Source organism: Emydura macquarii, unplaced genomic scaffold, assembly GCF_026122565.2.
Source record: "Emydura macquarii macquarii isolate MOO-44397 ecotype Brisbane River unplaced genomic scaffold, CSIRO-AGI_Emac_v2 contig_2636, whole genome shotgun sequence".
NCBI classification, from domain to species: domain Eukaryota; kingdom Metazoa; phylum Chordata; order Testudines; family Chelidae; genus Emydura; species Emydura macquarii.
The window spans coordinates 40,007,418-40,026,403 of NW_027132773.1; the positions used below are offsets into that span (position 1 = coordinate 40,007,418).

General features: G+C 42.4%; 2 protein-coding genes across 6 annotated transcripts in view; one reads left to right on the forward strand and one right to left on the reverse strand.

The window, feature by feature from the left end:
* Positions 1–8,635: 8,635 nt before the first annotated feature.
* On the reverse strand, positions 8,636–14,829 carry TMEM60 (transmembrane protein 60). 2 transcript variants are annotated; one of them, XM_067564533.1, is made up of 2 exons: positions 14,580–14,829; positions 8,636–9,347 (listed from the first exon to the last, which is right to left on the reverse strand). In XM_067564533.1, exon 2 carries the CDS (start codon positions 9,295–9,297, stop codon positions 8,893–8,895), a length of 405 nt encoding a protein of 134 aa, XP_067420634.1. In that variant the 5' UTR covers positions 9,298–9,347; positions 14,580–14,829; the 3' UTR covers positions 8,636–8,892. The 2 variants fall into 2 exon arrangements, with proteins under 2 accessions (XP_067420634.1, XP_067420633.1); XM_067564532.1 differs by having other exon boundaries at positions 14,036–14,829.
* Positions 14,830–15,065: 236 nt separating this feature from the next.
* The window catches only part of PHTF2 (putative homeodomain transcription factor 2), a 165,334-nt gene continuing 161,413 nt past the window's right edge, over positions 15,066–18,986 (forward strand). For 3 of the 4 annotated variants that reach the window (XM_067564534.1, XM_067564536.1, XM_067564537.1), the window contains exon 1: positions 15,407–15,548. The gene's annotated coding sequence lies outside the window, so the exon portion shown is untranslated. Of the gene's footprint in view, positions 15,179–15,406; positions 15,549–18,986 lie in introns of those variants that run through there. The other variant, XM_067564535.1, reaches the window with a different exon arrangement.

Here is an 18,986-nt window from a genome sequence, read left to right on the forward strand (position 1 = left end):
CATCTTTAAAAAGGGGGAAAGCATGAGCTAAGGAACTACAGATCAGTCAGCCTGATCTTGGTATCTGAGAAGCTATTAGAGTAATGTTTAAAATATTATATTTGCAAATATCTGGAGGACGAAGGGGTAATCACTAGCAGCCAGGATGGATTTACTAGGAACAAATAATGCCAAACCAACTTGATTTCTTTGTTTGACAAGGTAACTGGTTGGGTGGACAGGGGAATGTGGTGGCCATAATATATCTGAATTTTTAATAAGGCTTTTGACACTGTCCCATCAGACATTCTCATAAGTAAGCTGGAGAAATGTGGGCTCATTAGAACTACCATTAAGTGGATACATAATTGGTTAAACAAATATTTAACTATTAAACGAACTAGTTAAAATATTTAACTAATATTTAACTAGTTAAAATATTTAACTATTAATGGAATGATGTTGGATTGGAAGGAGGTCTCATGTGGGGTACCACAGTGATCTGTTCTGTCTGTTGTTATTTAACACCTTTATTACATCCTGACCTGGATGTAGGAATAGAGCACACTAATAAAATTTTAAGATGACACACAGCTGGGACGGTTTTAAATACTTTGAAGGATGAACAAAAATTCAAAGGGATCTTGATAAATTGGAGAACTGGGCTATAGAGAACAAAATAAAATTGAACAAAAACAAATGTACACTTAGGGAAGAAAAATCAAATGGATAAATACAGTTTGGGGGATAATGGACTTGGCGGAAGCACTGCTGAGAAGGATCTGGGAGTTGTGGATCGCAACCTCAACATGAGTCAATATGATGCTGTTGCAAAAAAAGCAAATGCAATTTTGGGTTGCATTAACAAAGGTATAGCATGCAAGTTGCAAGAAGTTACCACTCTACACAGCACTGGTTAGGCCTCAAAGGAGAACTGTGTCCAATTTTGGTTACCACTGTATAGAAAGGATGTAGAGAAACTGGAAAGGATGGAAATGCGAGTGACAAAAATGATCAGAGGGACGGAATGCAAGCCATATGAGCGAAGGCTGAAGGAACTTGGGTATGTTTAGTTCGGAAAAGAGGAGATTAAGGGGAGACATAATAGTGGTCTTCAAATACTTGAAAGGCTGCCATAAGAAAGATGAAGAACTGTTTTCTCTTGCCACAGATGGCAGGACAAGAGGCAATGGGTTCAAACTACAGCATAGCCAATTTGGATTAAATCACAGGAAAAATTTCCTAACTGTAAGAATAGTAGGAGAAGGGAACAAACTGCCTGGGAAAGTTGTGGACTCTCCTTCACTGGAGGTTTTCATAAAGAGCTTTGATAGCCATTTATCTTGGAGGTTTAGACACAATAAATCCTGCATCTCGGCAGGGGTTTAGACTAGTTGACCGTTATGGTCCCTTTTAAACCTATGGTTCTTTGTTCCCAGATGTATGCATTTACAGTTTGCCATATTAAAATGCATGTGTGCAGTTTACCAAGCAATCTAAATTGCTCTGAATCTGTGATTTGTCCTCTTCATTGTTTACCACTCCCCCAATTTTTGTGTCATCGAATTTTCAGTGATTTTGATTTCTTCCGGGTCATTGATAAAAATGTTAAATAGGGTAGGGCCAAGAAAAAGACACTGTGGGATCCCACTGGAAACTGACCCACTTAATGACAATTCTCCATTTGCAGTTACATTTGAGATCTATCATTTATTTAGCCAGTTTTTAAGCTATTTAATGTGTGCCATGTTAATTTTATATCATTCCAGTTTTTAATCAAAATGCCGGGTAGTACCAAGTCAAACATTTAAAGAAGTCTAAGTATATTATGTCAACACTTACCTTTATCGACCAAACTTGTAATCTCATAAAAAAAATTGTTACATTGACAGGATCTAGTTTCTATAAATGCATGTTGATTTGCATTAATTACATCACCCTCCTTTAGTTCTTTATTAATCAAGTCCTAGATCAGTCGTTTCATTATCTTGCCCAGGATCGATGTCAGTCTGACAGGCCTATAATTACTCTCAAGTCATTGCATTTACCCTTTTAAAAACTGGCACAACATTAACTTTCCTTCAGTCTTCTGAAACTTCCCCAGTGCTCCAAGATTTACTGAAAATCAGCATTAGCAGTCCAGCAAGCTCTTTAGCCAGCTCCTTTAAAACTCTTGTATACAAGTTATCTGGATCTGCTGTTTTAAAAATATCTAACATTAGTAGCTTCTGTTTAACATCCTCCAGAGAGAGATGGGATCTGGACTTCAAAAACTTTGGCATCTAATTTTTGTTCTCCTCCTCTTTGCTCTGCTCTGCTACTTGTTCTGCTTTGTAGTACATTGCACTTGAATGTGAGTTAAACACTGATTTTCTGACATTCTGGTCACACGATTACAGGAGTCCACTGATAAGCTCATTAGTCCAAATGTTAAGTTAATTAAGATTAACTTAAATATTTGCTAGGTATGCACATCTAGCCTAAAAAGACAGGCATTTATGAAGACAAAGGACTGTACATGTAATGTTCCACAAAATATTTGAGATTAAATTATATATTTTTGCTTTCCAATTCAGTAGTGTCCTGTTTCCTTTCTTACCAGGAAGAACATGGAAGAGTTCAGTTTAAATGTTCTAAACTCTGGTGGTGATGGTGTAAGACCCGTGCTAGTTATTTTACTTTCATTTAAATTAGCTGATAATCAGCTTAATTCTGTCAGCATTAGGTTTTAATCAATCTAATACTTGCATTTAAAATGAGATGTGACATTATCCTAAATTGGTCTTTAACCTGAAGTAGAAATGCAAATTAATCATTGCTGTAAATTAATGTAAATGCAAATGAATGTATTTGTTCTAACACTTTAGGGATTTTGAAGGAAACTATTTAAGTACTTAATTATTTGATGGACTACAATACATGTGGATGAAAATGTCAGCATTTGGAGTTTGTGAGGAGGTGCGTGTCTGTGGTGTAAAGGCCATGCATTTTAAGGGAAGTATTGCTTTTCTCAGGTAGTATTATGACACGGTGGAGTGACTTTTACTAGCTGAAAAAGCAGCCCTGAAATAAGGGTGAGTCCTAAGAAAAGAAATGTATAGATTAGCTGTTCGACTTGGGCATTAGACAGACAAGAATATTTGGGTCAAGATTGCTAAAGCCATTTCCTTAGCAATAACACTTAAGACACGTTTCTGTTGTAATAACATGCAGTGAAGTGCTTCCATCACCTGAGAAACATTGTTAGACTAAAATACATCCATTAGTAATGGTTTCTTTATAAACATTGTTCATTTTTAAATTTAGTTATGCTGTAGCATTCATTTCCTTCCTGATTTTTAAAATGCTTTTTTCTCTTTTATGACAGTTCTGCCCCACCCTACACACACTTACTTTTTAAAATTTAAGATGATCTGCTCTTGACTTCTGTTTTTGCTGGAAGTGGACAGTGACATCACAATAGTCTGAACACTGATCTGCAGCTTTGTCAGCCCTGTACTAAGGAGGGATATTGACTTAGTTTGTGTTGTGGTTATTCTAATAGTCGCATAGTGGTAGCTGCTTAGATTGCCTGACACTAGGAAAGCAGTAGTACAGGTTTCTGTTATATTGCCACTATCCTCTGTGATGGGGCCAGCCCTGAGGGCTATAGGAGTGTGCTAGAAGGCATATATATCAGACCCAGGCTTAGCAAATCCCTGTTCCCTGGGTGATCCAGCTGGGGCTACTCCAGGGCAATTAGGCCAGCTGAGGCCAATCAAGAAGCTTGCCCCAGCAGTTAAAAGCCTCCCTGTCAGGCAGATGGGGGCAGCTGAAAGGGAGTTGAGTGGAGCAGAGCTGCTACAAGGTGTGGAGCTGGTGGAGGAGCTAGTGTGGGTGTGGCAAGAGCACCCAGCCACGGGAGTTAAGAAGGAGCCTGTCCAGGCAAGACCAGAGGATGCCGGCCCCAAAGGGCCTGAAGGAGGACCACAAGCTGGGAGGGCTACAGACGAGTGACCCAGGGAAGGTAGTAGCCCCTGAACTAAGCTGTTTGAGGCTACTCCTCGCAGGCGCCCCCCTCTCCCCCCAGCCACACCACCGGCATAGCCGTAGGGAGCGCAGACCCACAGGGGCCAAACAGGCCCACCTCGCCACACCTCCTTCAGTTCTCCAACAAAATGGAAAGCAGCTCTGGCTAATCCTAAAGTGGTCAAACAGAAGGTGGACTTACTTTTTAAAAATTTCCTGTATCACAAAGATGCCATGAAGAAAACACATTTTTTGTGTAGCTGAACTTCAAAACTTGGCTGCTTATGTTTAAAAATTGGCTGCAGTGATTTTCACCTCCGGGTATATCTATAAAGCAAAGAACTCCCATTGTAGCAAGTCTCGGTGCCTGGGCCAGCTGACTTGGGCTTGCACTATGGGGCTAAAAATAGTAATGCCGATGTTTGGGCTCAGGCTGGAACCCAGGCTCTTGAGTCCTGGCAGGAAGGGAGGGTCTCAGAGTCCTGGCTCCAGCTTAAGACCAAACATCTACACTGCTATTTTTATCCCTGTAGCACAAGCCCCAAGAGCCCAAAGCAGTTGACCTGGGCTCTGAGTCTTACTGCAGTGTTTGTTTTTGTTTGTTGTTTGTTGTTTGCTGTGTAGATGTACCCTTTGTCTCAAGACAACTAAGCTGATGGCCATCATGTGACAAGATGATCAGTCCCTCCCTTGCTATTATACTGCAGCAGCCATTTGGATGATTTGATTTCCTCGTCTATGATATTACTCGGGAATGAGGGGGTTCTAGTCTGAAGTTCTCTTGGAAGATAAAATGTTTTTCAGAATGTCACTTAACTTATTTTCAGCAACTCTAAAACTGATAATGTTTTCTAATGGGAAAATTGCTTTCCCTGGAGTATGAGTGCAGTGATTATTAAGAGTTGCCTGACAGCAGTAGTTTTGAGTCTCCCAAGATGATGAATCTATCTAAAAATGGTTTAATAAATATTTCCCTTTTCCTCCAATGTTCTCTGCTTCAAATAGACACAAAAAGTGTTTGTCTTGGGGAATGGTACTCTTCTAACAGCAATTCCTGTTATGGAGCAAGGCCTTCATGAAAAGGGTCCCAAAAGGACAGTAACAGTCTGCTCAAGAGGATTAGTAGCACTTGAGAACTGGATATCTGAAAAGGAGTCTCCAAGCACAAGTAGTGTGGCTGCTAAGATTCTCTGTGCTAAGCCCAATATGAAGTATCAGACGACTGAAAGGGGTCATCCTCTTGTTAAAAATGTCCCGTAAGGAACCACAAGGACTAAGAATCTAAACTTTTGCAGATGAAATCAAAGTAAGTACCTCTTACGTGCTTGTAGTTCCATGAGACTACATGGTAAGAGACCTCTGACAAGGGTCTAACCAAATATGTTTGGTTTCCTAGGATCCCAGAAAGAAGGAGCTTCTTAGATCTGAGATGGTTACATTAGTTATCGGCACTGAGGTGTACCCCATGGGCCCATCTTGTGAAAGCACCAGAAGCCTTCAAAGGCCCTGGTGGAGATGATGTTGGAGGACAAAGAACTGTCATCTGTTGTGCTGAACTCTAACTACAACCTACTGGAATCCATCAGAAGGCTTCATGTAAGATATTCTCCTGATCAGTCTTTCTCTCTTGGCTCCAGGTGAATGAGACCTCTCTGTAGTGGGAATCTTGAGTCATTCATCCAGATCTGGCTACACCTGCAGATTTGGGTGATATACATGAGTGAGAACATATGAGCAGTTAGTGAATATAATGAAGCTTGCTGCTAGGCTTGCAAGGGTGTTTCTCCAATATGAATTGAAGGAATTTTGTCTCATCCTTACAGAACTGACAAAGTAGCCCTCTCACGAATGTGGCAAACCAATCCTGAAGGAGGTATTGTGCATGGTTTCTCCAAAGAGCATAATCTTTGCATAGGCATTTTTTAATTTGCAGAGATCCAGTAAAGGGTGCAAGACAGTTTATTTTACAAATAAGAAATTTTTAGGAATAAAAACTCTTTTCCCCCTCCAACACTCTTGCCCTACTTCTGTCTCCAGATTTCAATTTTCAGTAGGGTCAACAGCACGTCTTTCATCAGTTTTTCATGAAAAGATCCTTGGGGCTGAGGGCGGACTGGGTTTTGGCATCATCTTGAAATATCTATCCTGTTTGAATTTTAGTACAGAGCAGTTTGACTAAATAGCTTGCTATGTCTGGAAAAAATTGGGGACAAGTAGTCTCAAAGGAGGAGGAAAAGAAAGTAAGGATTTACACCTTGTAATTGCTTTGGGATCCTCCATTATTTTCAGTCTTGCTACTTGAGTCAGCAGAGGCTAGGGAAGAACAAACTTTGCCTTTTTTTATATGAACAGTTTTCCCAGAGTGTCTGGGCTTCTTCATGTAGACAGGTATAGAAGATTACAGAAATCACCCCTGCTGTCTTCTGAGAGAATATTTTGTGTGGAACAGATTGACTTAACCTGTGAGATCTGCTGGCTTTTAGTTTTCTCCAAGACCTCATCTATTTAAAATTAAAGATCAATACCTTTTGTAAGTTAAATCTATTCACTTAATATTTTATAGACAGACCTGAATTCTGGAGCCATGTATGTCTATTAGGAGATAAAGTTGAAACCAAAGGGCTTGTGCCAGATATAGCTTCAAAATCCCAAACTACCCATACGAGGAAAAAGTTAGGAAGATTTAAACTTTGGAGATGCCCAAGCTCGTAGCTGAGGCTCTAAAGATGTTCTTGTGCCTTAACTAATGGAATCCCTTTAAAGGTGAGAATGGCAAGGGACTGGCTGCTGCTAGTTCTGAGAATACCTGGCACCCAGCTTGAAATAAATAGCAATAAGGGGTTCTACTGATCTGAAGATTGGACCAGATAATTCTGGAAGAACCCTCCTATTGGGTCCCTTGCTCTCTGTTCAGACCTCTCTATACTCAGAGTATAGTAAAGGTTTCAAAACCTTTATGAGGTTCACCATAGATTCTACTAGAGTTCTAACTTACTCACTACAGGCTGTATTCTGAGACCATACCTAACCCTGGGAACTAGCCCCTGTATTTTTAATCTTGGAGCTGATAAGGGGAGGCTGCTCCTGCTCCTTTTTGTGAGAGTAGCTGCATTTGGTATACAAATCAAACATACACTTGTGGACTTTCCAACTCCAAACTGGGTTCCCTTGGAGTGGTGGCAATCCAGCATTGCAGGATTCAAATACATGTACTTATTTTTCCACTGTTAATGCAGCTCTCATTCTGTGTGTCTGTGCTAGAGGGCTGGGGTGAGCTTGCCCTATGCTCCAGGAATGTGACCTTTTGCATCAAAAATTCTGCAGCTACTCATCATTCTGCATTATGATGCGATTCCACCCATCGCTGTGTATTTCCAGGCACAGAAGCAGCACTCTGCTGTATGCAGCTATGCTGTGAATGATACCAACTAACTTTGAAATGGGTTCTGCTACATCCCTCAGCAAACTGTCTTCAAAGAACCTGTTGTAGCCCTGGTTTCTGAGGTACTTCCTAGAGTCTGCAGATCCAGAAGCATCATGTATTTGCAACATTCATGAGGATGGTGCAAAACTCTGGGGGCTCCATACTGCTGTCAGAATGGCAGAAATAGTAAAGTGCTGCAGCTAGTTGTGGGATTTTTAACAAGGTACAAAAATCATGGGATATGAATGACATGGGATGGAGACAGTTGCATGCTGGGATCCTGAGCCCTAGTTCTCAGCATGAGTTACTATCCCACAAAACATTGCCAAAATGAGCAATTGCTGTGATGTTTCTCCTTCTTCCAAGCCTATGAGTTCCCTGAAACCTGCCAGCTTACAGATGTTCCCTCTTTATCCAGCCAGGTCTAGTGCCCAGCCCCAGGCTCCTTCTACCTGTCTACACCACACTGCTGGAGGTCTGCATCTTGTCCCCTCTCCATTTCTTCTATACGGGTTATGTGCCAGCATGTAGGTCAGTGACAGTCTGGGAGAGAGAAGCTCCCTGGTCTTATTTTCAGCACTTAACCCCATAGCAGCTAGCAGCCATTACTGGGAGAGTATGACTTCACCCTTGTTGCCTAGGCTTTGTGGGGATGGTGCATGCACAATCTGGTCAGCAGTAGGCAGTGAGTAGTCTGAATGAGAACCAGTTCTACCATGTTTAGCTCAAGCCTCTACTGAACATGTGTAACCTTTTTTTTAAAAAGGCTTATAACTTGCCCAAATTTGTGCAGATGATCATGGAGAATGGCAACAGGCATATCCCTGCCACACACAACTCCCTCCCTCTTTCAAATCCCTTGCTCCAAAATCCAGACATGGTAGAGCTTTCAAAAGAAAACCTCAGTCTCAGAAACAACTGAATTAGATTAATCAAAATTAATTTAAAAAATAAGTGAGGCAGATACACACTGGTAATTTCAGCCTGCAGTGTTACAGAAAAACAGGATCTTATGTGAAGTGTCAGGCACTTGTAATAGTCAGGGCCATCAGCCCCATTTCAATAACAGTTGCAAGTAAATGTCAAAAGCAAATTTAGTACATTATAGAAAACTGTATTTGAACTACTGTAAGCAGCTTTTTAGAACTAATACAATATATCTGGGAAAACAATCTTCCTCCCAGAATTTAGAATGGACGATCTAGTAGTTTTGTGAGATGCTGAAGCGCTGTGTCAGACAAATGCATGAATGCTGTTTCAACAAAAACATGTTTAGAAACACAGCTGAGGTAAAACACTTTATTTACATGAGAATAGTTGTGACAATTCTGAAATAAGAACCAAACACATCTACTTCAATCCCAGCCTGTTAAATAAAAATTTCAAATTGACAGTTGTAGTCCCTGTATATAGCTTATGATTGTACCAAGGGAGAATGATCCAGTAATTTGGTACTGGTCAACTTGAAGTTTTGTTACAATTTAGTCTCTTCGTACATAGAAGATGTTATAACCAAGCTCAATCATTCCTCCAATGAGTAAGGCCCATAAGGGGATAAAGACATACACTAGTTTCATTTCAGTAAATTGTTCCAGTTTAGCACAGAGGGCAAGGCAGAAGGCTAACTTAAGCAGCATCGCGATGAGGTACCAAGCCTTTTTCTTAATGTTTTGAGAGCCATTGCGAGGATCATAGCCAGACTTACAACGCCCAGCCATTTTTACAATTAGCATAACGAGAAGGATAGTGTCAAATATCCAGACTGGAATAAAGATAAGAAACCAATTCCATGGTGCTTTCTCATCCAGTTTTAACACCAACATGATCAGGAAGAGTAATGTGAAAAGCCATGTGAGCAGCACTCTCTGCGCCAAGGACATTCTCATTTAAACAGCTTTGTTAGGGAGGTTTTTGTCCCCCAGCTATCAGCAACCACCTAAGACAAGGGAAAAACAAAGTCAAAAATGATATATCAAGAACATCTGGAATATATCGAAGATTCAAATGCAAAAGTTTCATTTCTTGTTCTTGCTTTCAGAACCTGTCACACTGTATTTATCACATTTCCCTTTTATGAATCTGTTCTTCCAATGATAAAAGTCTTAACCCCTGCCATTTTAATTTTGGTCCTCTTCCCAAACATTCACTACTCATAAACCTGGATGTTCTTTGTAAGCCAATTGTCCAAGCCCACATCTTCTCTTCTCCCTAACAAAACATTCTGCAGAGCTAATACAGCAATTTACAGTTGAATTTAAGCCTTAATCCTAAATTACCCCTATCTTTGGCCTTCTCTGTGCAATCTGTCTGCTGTGTGACTCTCTCTAGATTCTGGTCTCTTCAAAGAAGGAACTGTATTGGTTGGTTTGTACAAGGCTGAATGCATTAGCATCACTTTTTCCAGGACTATGACACACACAAAGGTGTTATGTTACTTAGTTGCTGCCACAGCACAGCTAGGATGCATTTCTCTAAAATGGATGTTGCTCTTGTAGAAATGCGTATATCATCAAAGGAGTAAAATGCAGAGTAAGCACAAGGTAGCAAAGACACTAGTTGAAATGTCCTGCAAACTGCAACTCAGACTGAATAATTTCAGGGGAACCAATAAAGGTTAATGACAATTCTTGTGATAACTTAGCCAATTGGCGCCCAATCCTTGCACAGTTAGTATAGGTTCTAACATCAGTTGTATTACAGAAGTGCTTATAGGGACCTAGTCAAAAATCAACACCGCCCTGAACTGGATATGGTATGTATGCACAAACTGAACCCAATTACAATCCAAGTTTATTTTGGTCCCCATTCACAGTTCCTCTTGCTCATGATTTTAGGTGTCAAGAGCTGGAGTCCTGAGAACTCCTGCATACAGCCCTATGCATAACCTGCTGCTATAAAAGTAGAGACCAAATTTCAAAGCAGGGAAGAAAGAGAAGTGATTTCATGAACACCCAACCTCTCTTACCCATACCTTCAGAAATATATTTTAGAGCCAGGGTCACACAGCTTTTTCTGCTTCCACTGTTTCTCTCCCTCCATCCTCTGCTGGGGTGATTTCAGAAAGTCAAAACCTATACCCATTGCCCCAAAGAGGACCTAATTTGCATAACAGCACATTCAGATTTGTACAACTTTTTTAACTTAATCTTTAAGAGGCAAAGAGCTTTACCCAGGAGAAAGAAAAAGCTATTCCTATCCACTCTAGAGTGCAGAGATCCATTGTTTACTGCAAGTAATTCTCCCACATGCTCTGATTCCAAATTCTCACAGAAAGGGATAACCACCACAAGTTGCTGTCAAGGGATAACATCAAGAATGCTGACTGGTTGTTGGGGGTACTATCAAGGAGATGTGGTCTGGAAATGCAACTTTCAAAAATGCACATCATCCAAGAAGGAGACTACTTCTTGACTAACCAGATTCAGAAATTGTTGCCACAGATACCACCAGGGGAAGGATTGGCAATAACGGAACTAGAGAGATAGGAACCCAAAGCCAGACAGACCACTAGGACACATTAAGCCTGGCTAGAAATCTCAGAGAGTTATCAGATGACCAGTGAGTCAACTACCAAGGAACTTTGTTTCTGGAGGAATGGAACAGAAAGCTACAGGGGATATAGCTGATGGGTGGGCATCCTTGCACTTTGGTAGCTGTTTGCCTTGTGACAGGTACTTCAATCATCCTGAAAATGCAAATGATGTCATTGGTGATTCCTTATTAAGAAGAATGAGCTCAGCAAGGGCCACAAAGAACAGGATGGTGTGTTGTCTCCCTGGAGCGAAAATTTGACATGTAATTGCATGATTATATAGGATTATTAAATAATTTGGCATGTCTCCACTGCTGATGAAACACATTAGAACCAATGACTTGGCATCGCATGAAACTATACAGATTACAAAAAAACTGGAGAGATCTTGAACAGAAGCTGAAGAAGTGATAAGACCAAGTGATATGCTCATGATCCTTTTGGTCTCATAGGCTGAAGGCAGAAAAATAATGGAGATTAATTGCTGGTTGCACTACTGGTGTCATACAGGATATTTTGGGGAAGCGTAGGCCATGTTTCAGTGGGAGAGGGGGCACTACAAATGGGACAGCCTGCATCTCACTAAGCGAGGGCAATAGGGGACTCATCTTCTCACTGAGAGAGTAGATGAAGCAGCCAGGAGAGCATTTACCTAACAGAGAAAGCTGAGAGTGAAGGAGGCAAATGTGGTACAAACTCAAATTCAACACATTCCAAACACATTGAACAGATGTTTAATTTCTTCTCTTCACATTATTTCCTACCAGAGGAACTGAAAATTCTCAATAAATAGAAAATTGATATTGGCCTTACTGAAACTTTGGGATGAGTCAGAGGATGGGAATCTCCATCATTCATTATAACCTGTGTAGGAAGGATAGAGTGGTGGAGGGTGACATTCTATATTAATGACACTTATCTGTTTTAGAGTTATGTATAATGCAGTACTACAGGATCTTGACTGTATATGTATCATTGTGCGGTCTACCAAAATGCAGGAACAGGTACGGGGGAGATCTGTTATAGACCATCAAATCAAAACAGAGGACATTTTAAGAACAGCTTAAGTTATTCCTTTTATATCTTTTTTTTTTTAAATGTATAGGGAAAAAAATTGCTGTCATGCAGCACTACAATTTGGGAGGCATGAGATGGAGGTCTTGTGCAGCTGGTAGTAAAACATAGAAAATAATCATAAGTTGTAGCAACTCTTAACACAAACTATTTTGGACCACGTTATGATGGATAAAGAGGGGTTAATCACTGGAGTGGAAGTTGCCTAGTGACCAATGATCTTGACCTGATTATATCCAACATAGACAAAGAGGGCAGTCCCAACTAATAATTTATACAGCTGGTGCTTCAAAAGTGCTAATTTTCCATAGTTAAAGAAAATTATGAGCAAAACTGATGGGAGAGAAAAATTAGACAGAAAAATGTGAATAAGAACTGGCAGTTTAAATATGTTCTTCAGAGAAGGAGTACTTGACAAGAGATGTCTATCCAAAGCACTTACATATACCAAAAAGAACAGCTTCCTTCCATAAAAATAGTAATCTAAAACAAGTGATTAGATCATCCATCTCTCCTCCTTTCCCTCTCTCCCAAAACATGGAAATCTCTATTAGAATTCCTTAGAGGTTTCCTCATGGCATCCTGTAAAGGGGTGTCTCCTTGAGATAAAGGGTCTACCCCTAACTTGTCAGCTCCCTGTAGATCTTGTAGAAGCCTATATCCCTCCACCTGACTTCCCAGCACAAGGCTCCAGTGGAATTGTGTCATGAGGGAATGCCCTCTCACAGGGATTGCTCTACAGAAAAAGGTAATAGTCTAAAATGAGGAGTTTAAAAACTATGCATGGAGGCTCCACTCTACAGAAGGATGAAGGGAGCATGACCTGGAGGAATGCAGAAAATCCTGTCTATTTTTGGGTTTCTTGAAGTCAAAATTTTGCTATTGAAGGATGTGTCTGGGGCAACTCACATTTATTTTAATGGAAATATTGATGCATGGACCCAAGGGTAGAATCTGAATGTAGACCTTGGCAGGTAAGAAAAGCTTACAGTATTGGTAATTCTTATTCTACAGAGTTTATTAATGATTTGGGCTCTTAAACAGTTTTTTTTTTTTTTAAACAAACAAGCTGTTCTATTCACTTTCAAAAGTACAAGATATCCTAAAAAAATGTTTTAAAGCATATTCCACTTCAAGAAATAACATCATTCCTGTAACACTGAATGTTAAGAATAATTCAAGAAACCGATTAAATCAAAACAGGGGCATTTTACCCTATTAATGGCTTTAGCCACATATCTATTTTTCAATGCTAAAGCATTTTATTTCTCTTTAGTTAAAAATTAACCTTTAATATTTTGGGGACAAAAACCACATTCACTAACTCCAAATGGTTATCCAGGTGGAAAGAAATACCATCTTCTGTTGTGTTTTTGGCCGTGTACAGTTATTTTCAATTTCCAGGCACAAGTAGTATTGTCATTTACTTTATTTGGGATACTTCATATTCACAGCCTCCTTTTGCTAGCCTTAAGGCACTGAGAGCAAGAATCATGGATAGCCCATTTATTTTGGGATATTAGGGCTTATCTGTCCCTAAAAACTGATCTTGAATAAAGGGTGTTCATTTAAAGTAGATTAATGTAATGAGTGGATACTCCTACTCCCAAATAAATGCCATATTCCAAATTAGTTTAATCCAGATTAACTCCCTACATAAATAAACCCTTATGCCATGCCTACACTGTGGTGACCATATGATTATAGTGGAGACAGCCTATGCTGATGGCTTTTTGTCACCTTGCTGAATTATGTTGACTATATTGATAGATGAATACATCTGCAGTGGGGGTTAGGTCCGTGTTCCCCCCCGGCCCCCACACCCTTGACTGAGGGAGCTATGCCGCTATAAATATCAAGTGTAGACCAAGCCTGAGTCTAGGAGCGTTTCCGGCTCTTAGGCCTAGCCAATGAGGAGGAGCAGAGTTCTGGAATTCATTGCAGACATCATGAAATCCTCAGGACCTGCCCGCTGCTGCGGTGGAGACGCTCCCCGGTCTGCTCCCCCCAGCGATTACCTGGAGCAGGCACGGCAGCGCCTGTATTCTGCCTCTCCGTCAGCAAGGCTCCTTGGGGAGGGCTATGGTGGAAGGGGCTTGTGAGTCTCTGATGTTCCCTGCCGCGCGCGGGTCTCCACCGCTGGCCACCGCGCTCATCTCCGCCGTGGGTGGATTCGCAGCTCCCCCGGCTCCAAGGGCTACGCGTTGCCTTGTGCCTTCTATCGCTCGCCCCTTGCGCAGCCGGGCGGGCTTTCTCCGCCCCAGCCAAGATCCAAGCCGCCCCTCGGTGCGAAAGATGGCCCGGGGTGGGGGGCGGAGCGTGGTCCCTTCCGTGCCCAAAGGAGGCGTAGCAGCTCTCGCCCTCCCTCTCTCACGTTTCTCCGCAGGGCGCTCGCTGAGCCCAGCCGCCTCTTCGCAGCCTGTTCGGCGTACCCGCCCTCGGCACCGCCTTCAGCCCCCGCAACGACAGCGGGCCCCGTCCCTCCACCCTGGGAAACCGGCGCCTGGGAGATGAGAGGCTTCTCTTCCCTAGCCGAGCGCCCCCGCCGCTCCCTGTACCTACCAGGCAGGCCCGGGCCGAGCTGCGCAGCAGCCGCTGCCGCTCCCGGCTGTACGCTCCGCCGCCTCCGTCCTCACCCCGCGACCGAGGCCAGAGCCGTTCCCCTCCCTTCGATTCGAAGGGTCTCCTTGGCTCATCCCACGTTGCAGGCACGCGCCAGCCCCTGGGCCCTGACTGAGGGGAGGGGAAGGCCGGCCCGGCCTACAAACGGGCACAGGTGGGGGAGGCGGGACCCCTTTCTGGGAGAAAGAAAGCGAGACGCTCAGACCATCTCTGCAGCGCGCCCATTGGCTAGCAGAGAGAAGCCCATTCACACGCTGAACGGACTTCGCCCCATGCCCATTGGGCAGCAGAGCGGCCGATCAAGTCGAAGCCGCCTTTGTGCCACATCTAATAGGTAGGCCAGGTGCCCATCTTACTGAAGCCAGCCTTCGCGCCAGACCCATTGGGTATAAAAGACGATCGAGTCATACTCCGCCCGCCCACCTCTTTCCTCCGGCCAATTCAGGGAGCGGGACGTCAATCAAACCGAGTCCGGAATCAAATTGGCGTTGTGGTGGTGCCCCTCAAACGTAACCCCGCCTCATCTCCTCTCCCCTTGGGTAAGGTAGTCGTCTATCAAACGTAGCGCCCGCCCATCTCCATGCAGTGTAAGGGGAAGGAGCCAACTTAAATTGGGGGATGGTAACTGATGCGTGATGGCGCAACTCCGTATTTTTTTCCTTAGGTTGGGGCGGAGCCTCGCCTGATGGACTGTCCTCCCCCCCACCCCCCATCCCTTCTGTCCCGGCCGCGCGCTGTTCCCTCCCCTCAGTCCTGGCCGCGCGCTGTTGCTGCCGCTGCTGCTGGCTGCCTCATTCTCGAGCTCGCGCTTCCCCAGCTGTTGCCTCTCTTTACCCCCGCGCGCCCAGCTGCTGTTGTCTGCGGCGCGCGCTCGCACCGCTGCCGCCTCATCGCGGCGCCGGGTAACCGGTAAGTTTCGAACCCCCAACGGTTACCGGGGTGGGTGTAGGGGAAAAGCTCCTTACTCACGGGAGGGGAGGGGGCAGAGGAGCCTACGCACACCGCGTGCGTCGGGGAGCTAGGTTGGCTCTGGCTCCTCTGCATATTGGGGGTGGGATAAGATATTAGTGTCTGAGGAGGGGGAGAGGGGAGAGGCTCGGGCTTTACAGGGGATGAGAGGCTGGCAGTGGCGGGTGTGTGTGATAGAGAAGCTTCCACACACAGGGAAGGGGTGGGGGAGAAAATAAGGGTCTGGCAGCCTGGGAACGGGGTTGGAAGGGGGAGTGAGGGGCTGGCAGCCTGGGGGAGAGGCCCCCCCCCCACACACACAGTCGTACAGCAGTGTGACTGAATCATGGGGAAACCAGTCACACAAGCATCCTCTGAATAGTATGCTAGCTCAGGTCTTGAAATATATAGTTGGTTCCCTGGTGGATGAAGGAGCTTGTGCTGTTAATTCCTACAGAATTTAGGATTTTAGCTATTGAAATTATGTTTTTAATCACTATGGTTGCACAGATACCCTGTCCAAGAACAAACCTGTATGATACTGACTGCCTCAGTCTGCACATGGACAATTCCAGTGCTGTCACTGCTTATCATAATCTCAAAACACAAGGGTGAATTTGACACAGGTAAAGTTCATGTCTGTTGCTCCTATTCTTCTGGATGTTGAGGCTTTACAAGGAGTGAGGATTATGTCATTTTCAGTCTGCTTTTGCTTGGGATATCTATTGTATGAGCAGTACCCAAGACCCTGGAGCTGTTGTTACTGGACCTCACTGGTGACTCCTGCAGTCTTTCTTATTGGCCTATGGTTGGTGGGCTTAGTCTTCCGGTTAGTAGGAGTACTCTTACATTTTTTAAGCCCTGAACAAATGCTTGGTTCCTTATTCATAGGTGCTATGTGAAAAGCCTAATTGTAGGGCTGCTGTGAATAACCCTCATTTTCTTTGGAGTCGAAGAATTTGGTTCAATAGGTGGAGCAGGTGATGGAAATCACATTCAGACCCCTTTTTCTTGCTTTAAGGCCTGTATCACACAATCTCTGCTTTCATCTCTGACCTGGCTTCCATTCATATTCTCTGCTTCATACATTGCATCCTTTCTACTCATTTGATGCTTATTTTTTTATCCCCTCTCTTCCCTCCCCTCTCACCCCAACACTGACAACCCCTCTGTTCAAAGCTGCCCCTTCTGCTTAGTTCTCCCTCCCAGAAACTGTTCACCAGGCCACCTCCTTAGCCAAGTTGAAAATTTCCCCTAAAACTCCTTCTGACCTCTCTTCTTTGAGGAAGTGGAGGGAAGATAGCTAAAACAAGAGCAAAATAATAAAACTGTCAAGTTGTGTACCTGCCTTAATTTTGTTGTCCCTTTCCCCCTTTGTCTGTTTATGATCTCACGTATTACGTTTTTTAAATTTCAGGCTGTATGTTCTTTAGACTAAGGACTGTGTTTTTACTTGTTTTATCAGGTGCCTAGGATGCTTTTGAGTGATTGAGAAATAATAATGGGGAATTGAGAATTCTGGTTTTTATTCCAACCTCTGCCAGCATCTTGCTATGTGACCTTGAGCAAGTCACTTAACCTCTCTGATCCTTAAATACCCATCTGTAATATGATTTACCTCTGAAGAGCATTGTGAGACTTAATTAATGTTTGTAAAGTATTTTGAGATTCTTTGATAAAAGATGGTTGTAGAAAATGTAAATATTAGTGTTATTATTTTGACATGGCATAGCCTCTTGGGGACTCTGCTCCAAGAGTGATACAACTACATGTTTTGGAATGTATCCTCACTAATCTATCAATTTACTCCTTTCTGTTGATTCCAGAAAACAGATGGCTGCATCTTTGTTTCAACTAGGGCATCTCCTACGGATCTAAATCTGTTAATCCAGTATGTGAATGGCTACCATTTTTAGCTATATTTACTGCAATTACTAAATGGCAGGATATATTCTCATTATGTATTACAATTCTTTAATGCTCTGTATGCTGCTTTTGGTTTCCTCTATATGTGTGTGTCTCTTTGTGAGGGGCTATGTGCATTTTATTTTTTTCTGGGGCTTTGGTTGGCTCTGGTGAACAGCCTTACTTTGCTGCTTAATTTGTAGCTCCCTGGAAAGGATTATCCTTTTTCTCAACAAACTTATTTTTGTTTCTGTAAGGAGTTCAGGAACTGATGTATGTAAGATATAAAACATTTATTTTACTTTTAAAAGTTTTGATTTATTTCTATAGATCCTATATAGTCTTTGCAAACTATTTTCAGTACTAAAAGGGAAAACAGGATACTGTTTGGAAATGTTACATTTAAGATCCTGATTCATATGTGAAATGGAATTTTCATGTAATTAGGTTTTCTGTTGCTATGTGGGTTTTTTTTATGCCAATATATTCATTACTCTAAATATAAACATTCAAACTCACATTCTACCGGTAGTAATCATCTGAGCAACAACTTTGAAGAATTCTGTTCTCACTAATTCAGTGTGGGTTTGTAGGAAAAATGAATTATACGGTACATAACTTTTTAAAAATGTTATTCCAGGGATGTAACATTATAAGCTAGTTCTACTTTAGGGAATGGCTCAGTGTTACAATAGTTCAAGTGTTTCAATAAGTTCACAAATGCATGGGGAAACAAGGAAACACTAATGGTATTGGGCATGGACATATAGTGTAATTGAATTAAGAGACCTCATTGCTCATTTTGATGGAGCAATTGAGCCTATTCCCGCATACCCAGCAGGGTAAGATATAGCAGCTCTTGCAGCCAAACAGGAACTGTTCCTGTACTGGCTGGCAGGGGTCACTGGAAAGCAATGGTTATTCCTTCTTTCCTCATTCCCCAGAGCTGATTGAATTCTAAGTAGGTTTGGAAGGATTAGACTTTTAATCAGTAAATGCTAGGTGATTTCACCTCACATACACAATGATGATTTCACCTCACATACACAAACCAACTAATATATATATCCAAGTATGATAATCCAATTTACAGGTAGGCAAAGTAAGAAAAATGCTACTTGAGAACTTAGAGTTTGATTTCAAGATATTTACTTTGTGTTTTTTGACATGTGATGTTGACAACGTGTGTTTTAATGGTTCTCCTTCAGGTGATTGTGCATGTTACATTCCGCTTTGGGTGTGTGCGTGTGCCTGGTGCACTGAAGTTGGAGATTTCTGCTAGCAGTACCGTTAGGTGGCACGTGTGCCCAGCTGAGGCTGTAAAGTGGGTGTGTCTAGACTCTACCGCCATTCTCTCATTTCCTTCTCACAGCCCATGGCAAGTCTGAGTTCCCCATAGTTTTGTAGTTCATCCAGCTTTCTAAAAATATTTCTGTAAATAGTTGTTTATATTAGGATTAGTTTAATTCTTAGTGTTAGTTTAGCTAGTTTAGT

What these genes read in the sequence shown, in the direction of transcription:
- TMEM60 (XM_067564533.1), bottom strand. Translation starts at nt 9,297, where the DNA reads ATGAGAATGTCCTTGGCGCAGAGAGTGCTGCTCACATGGCTTTTCACA.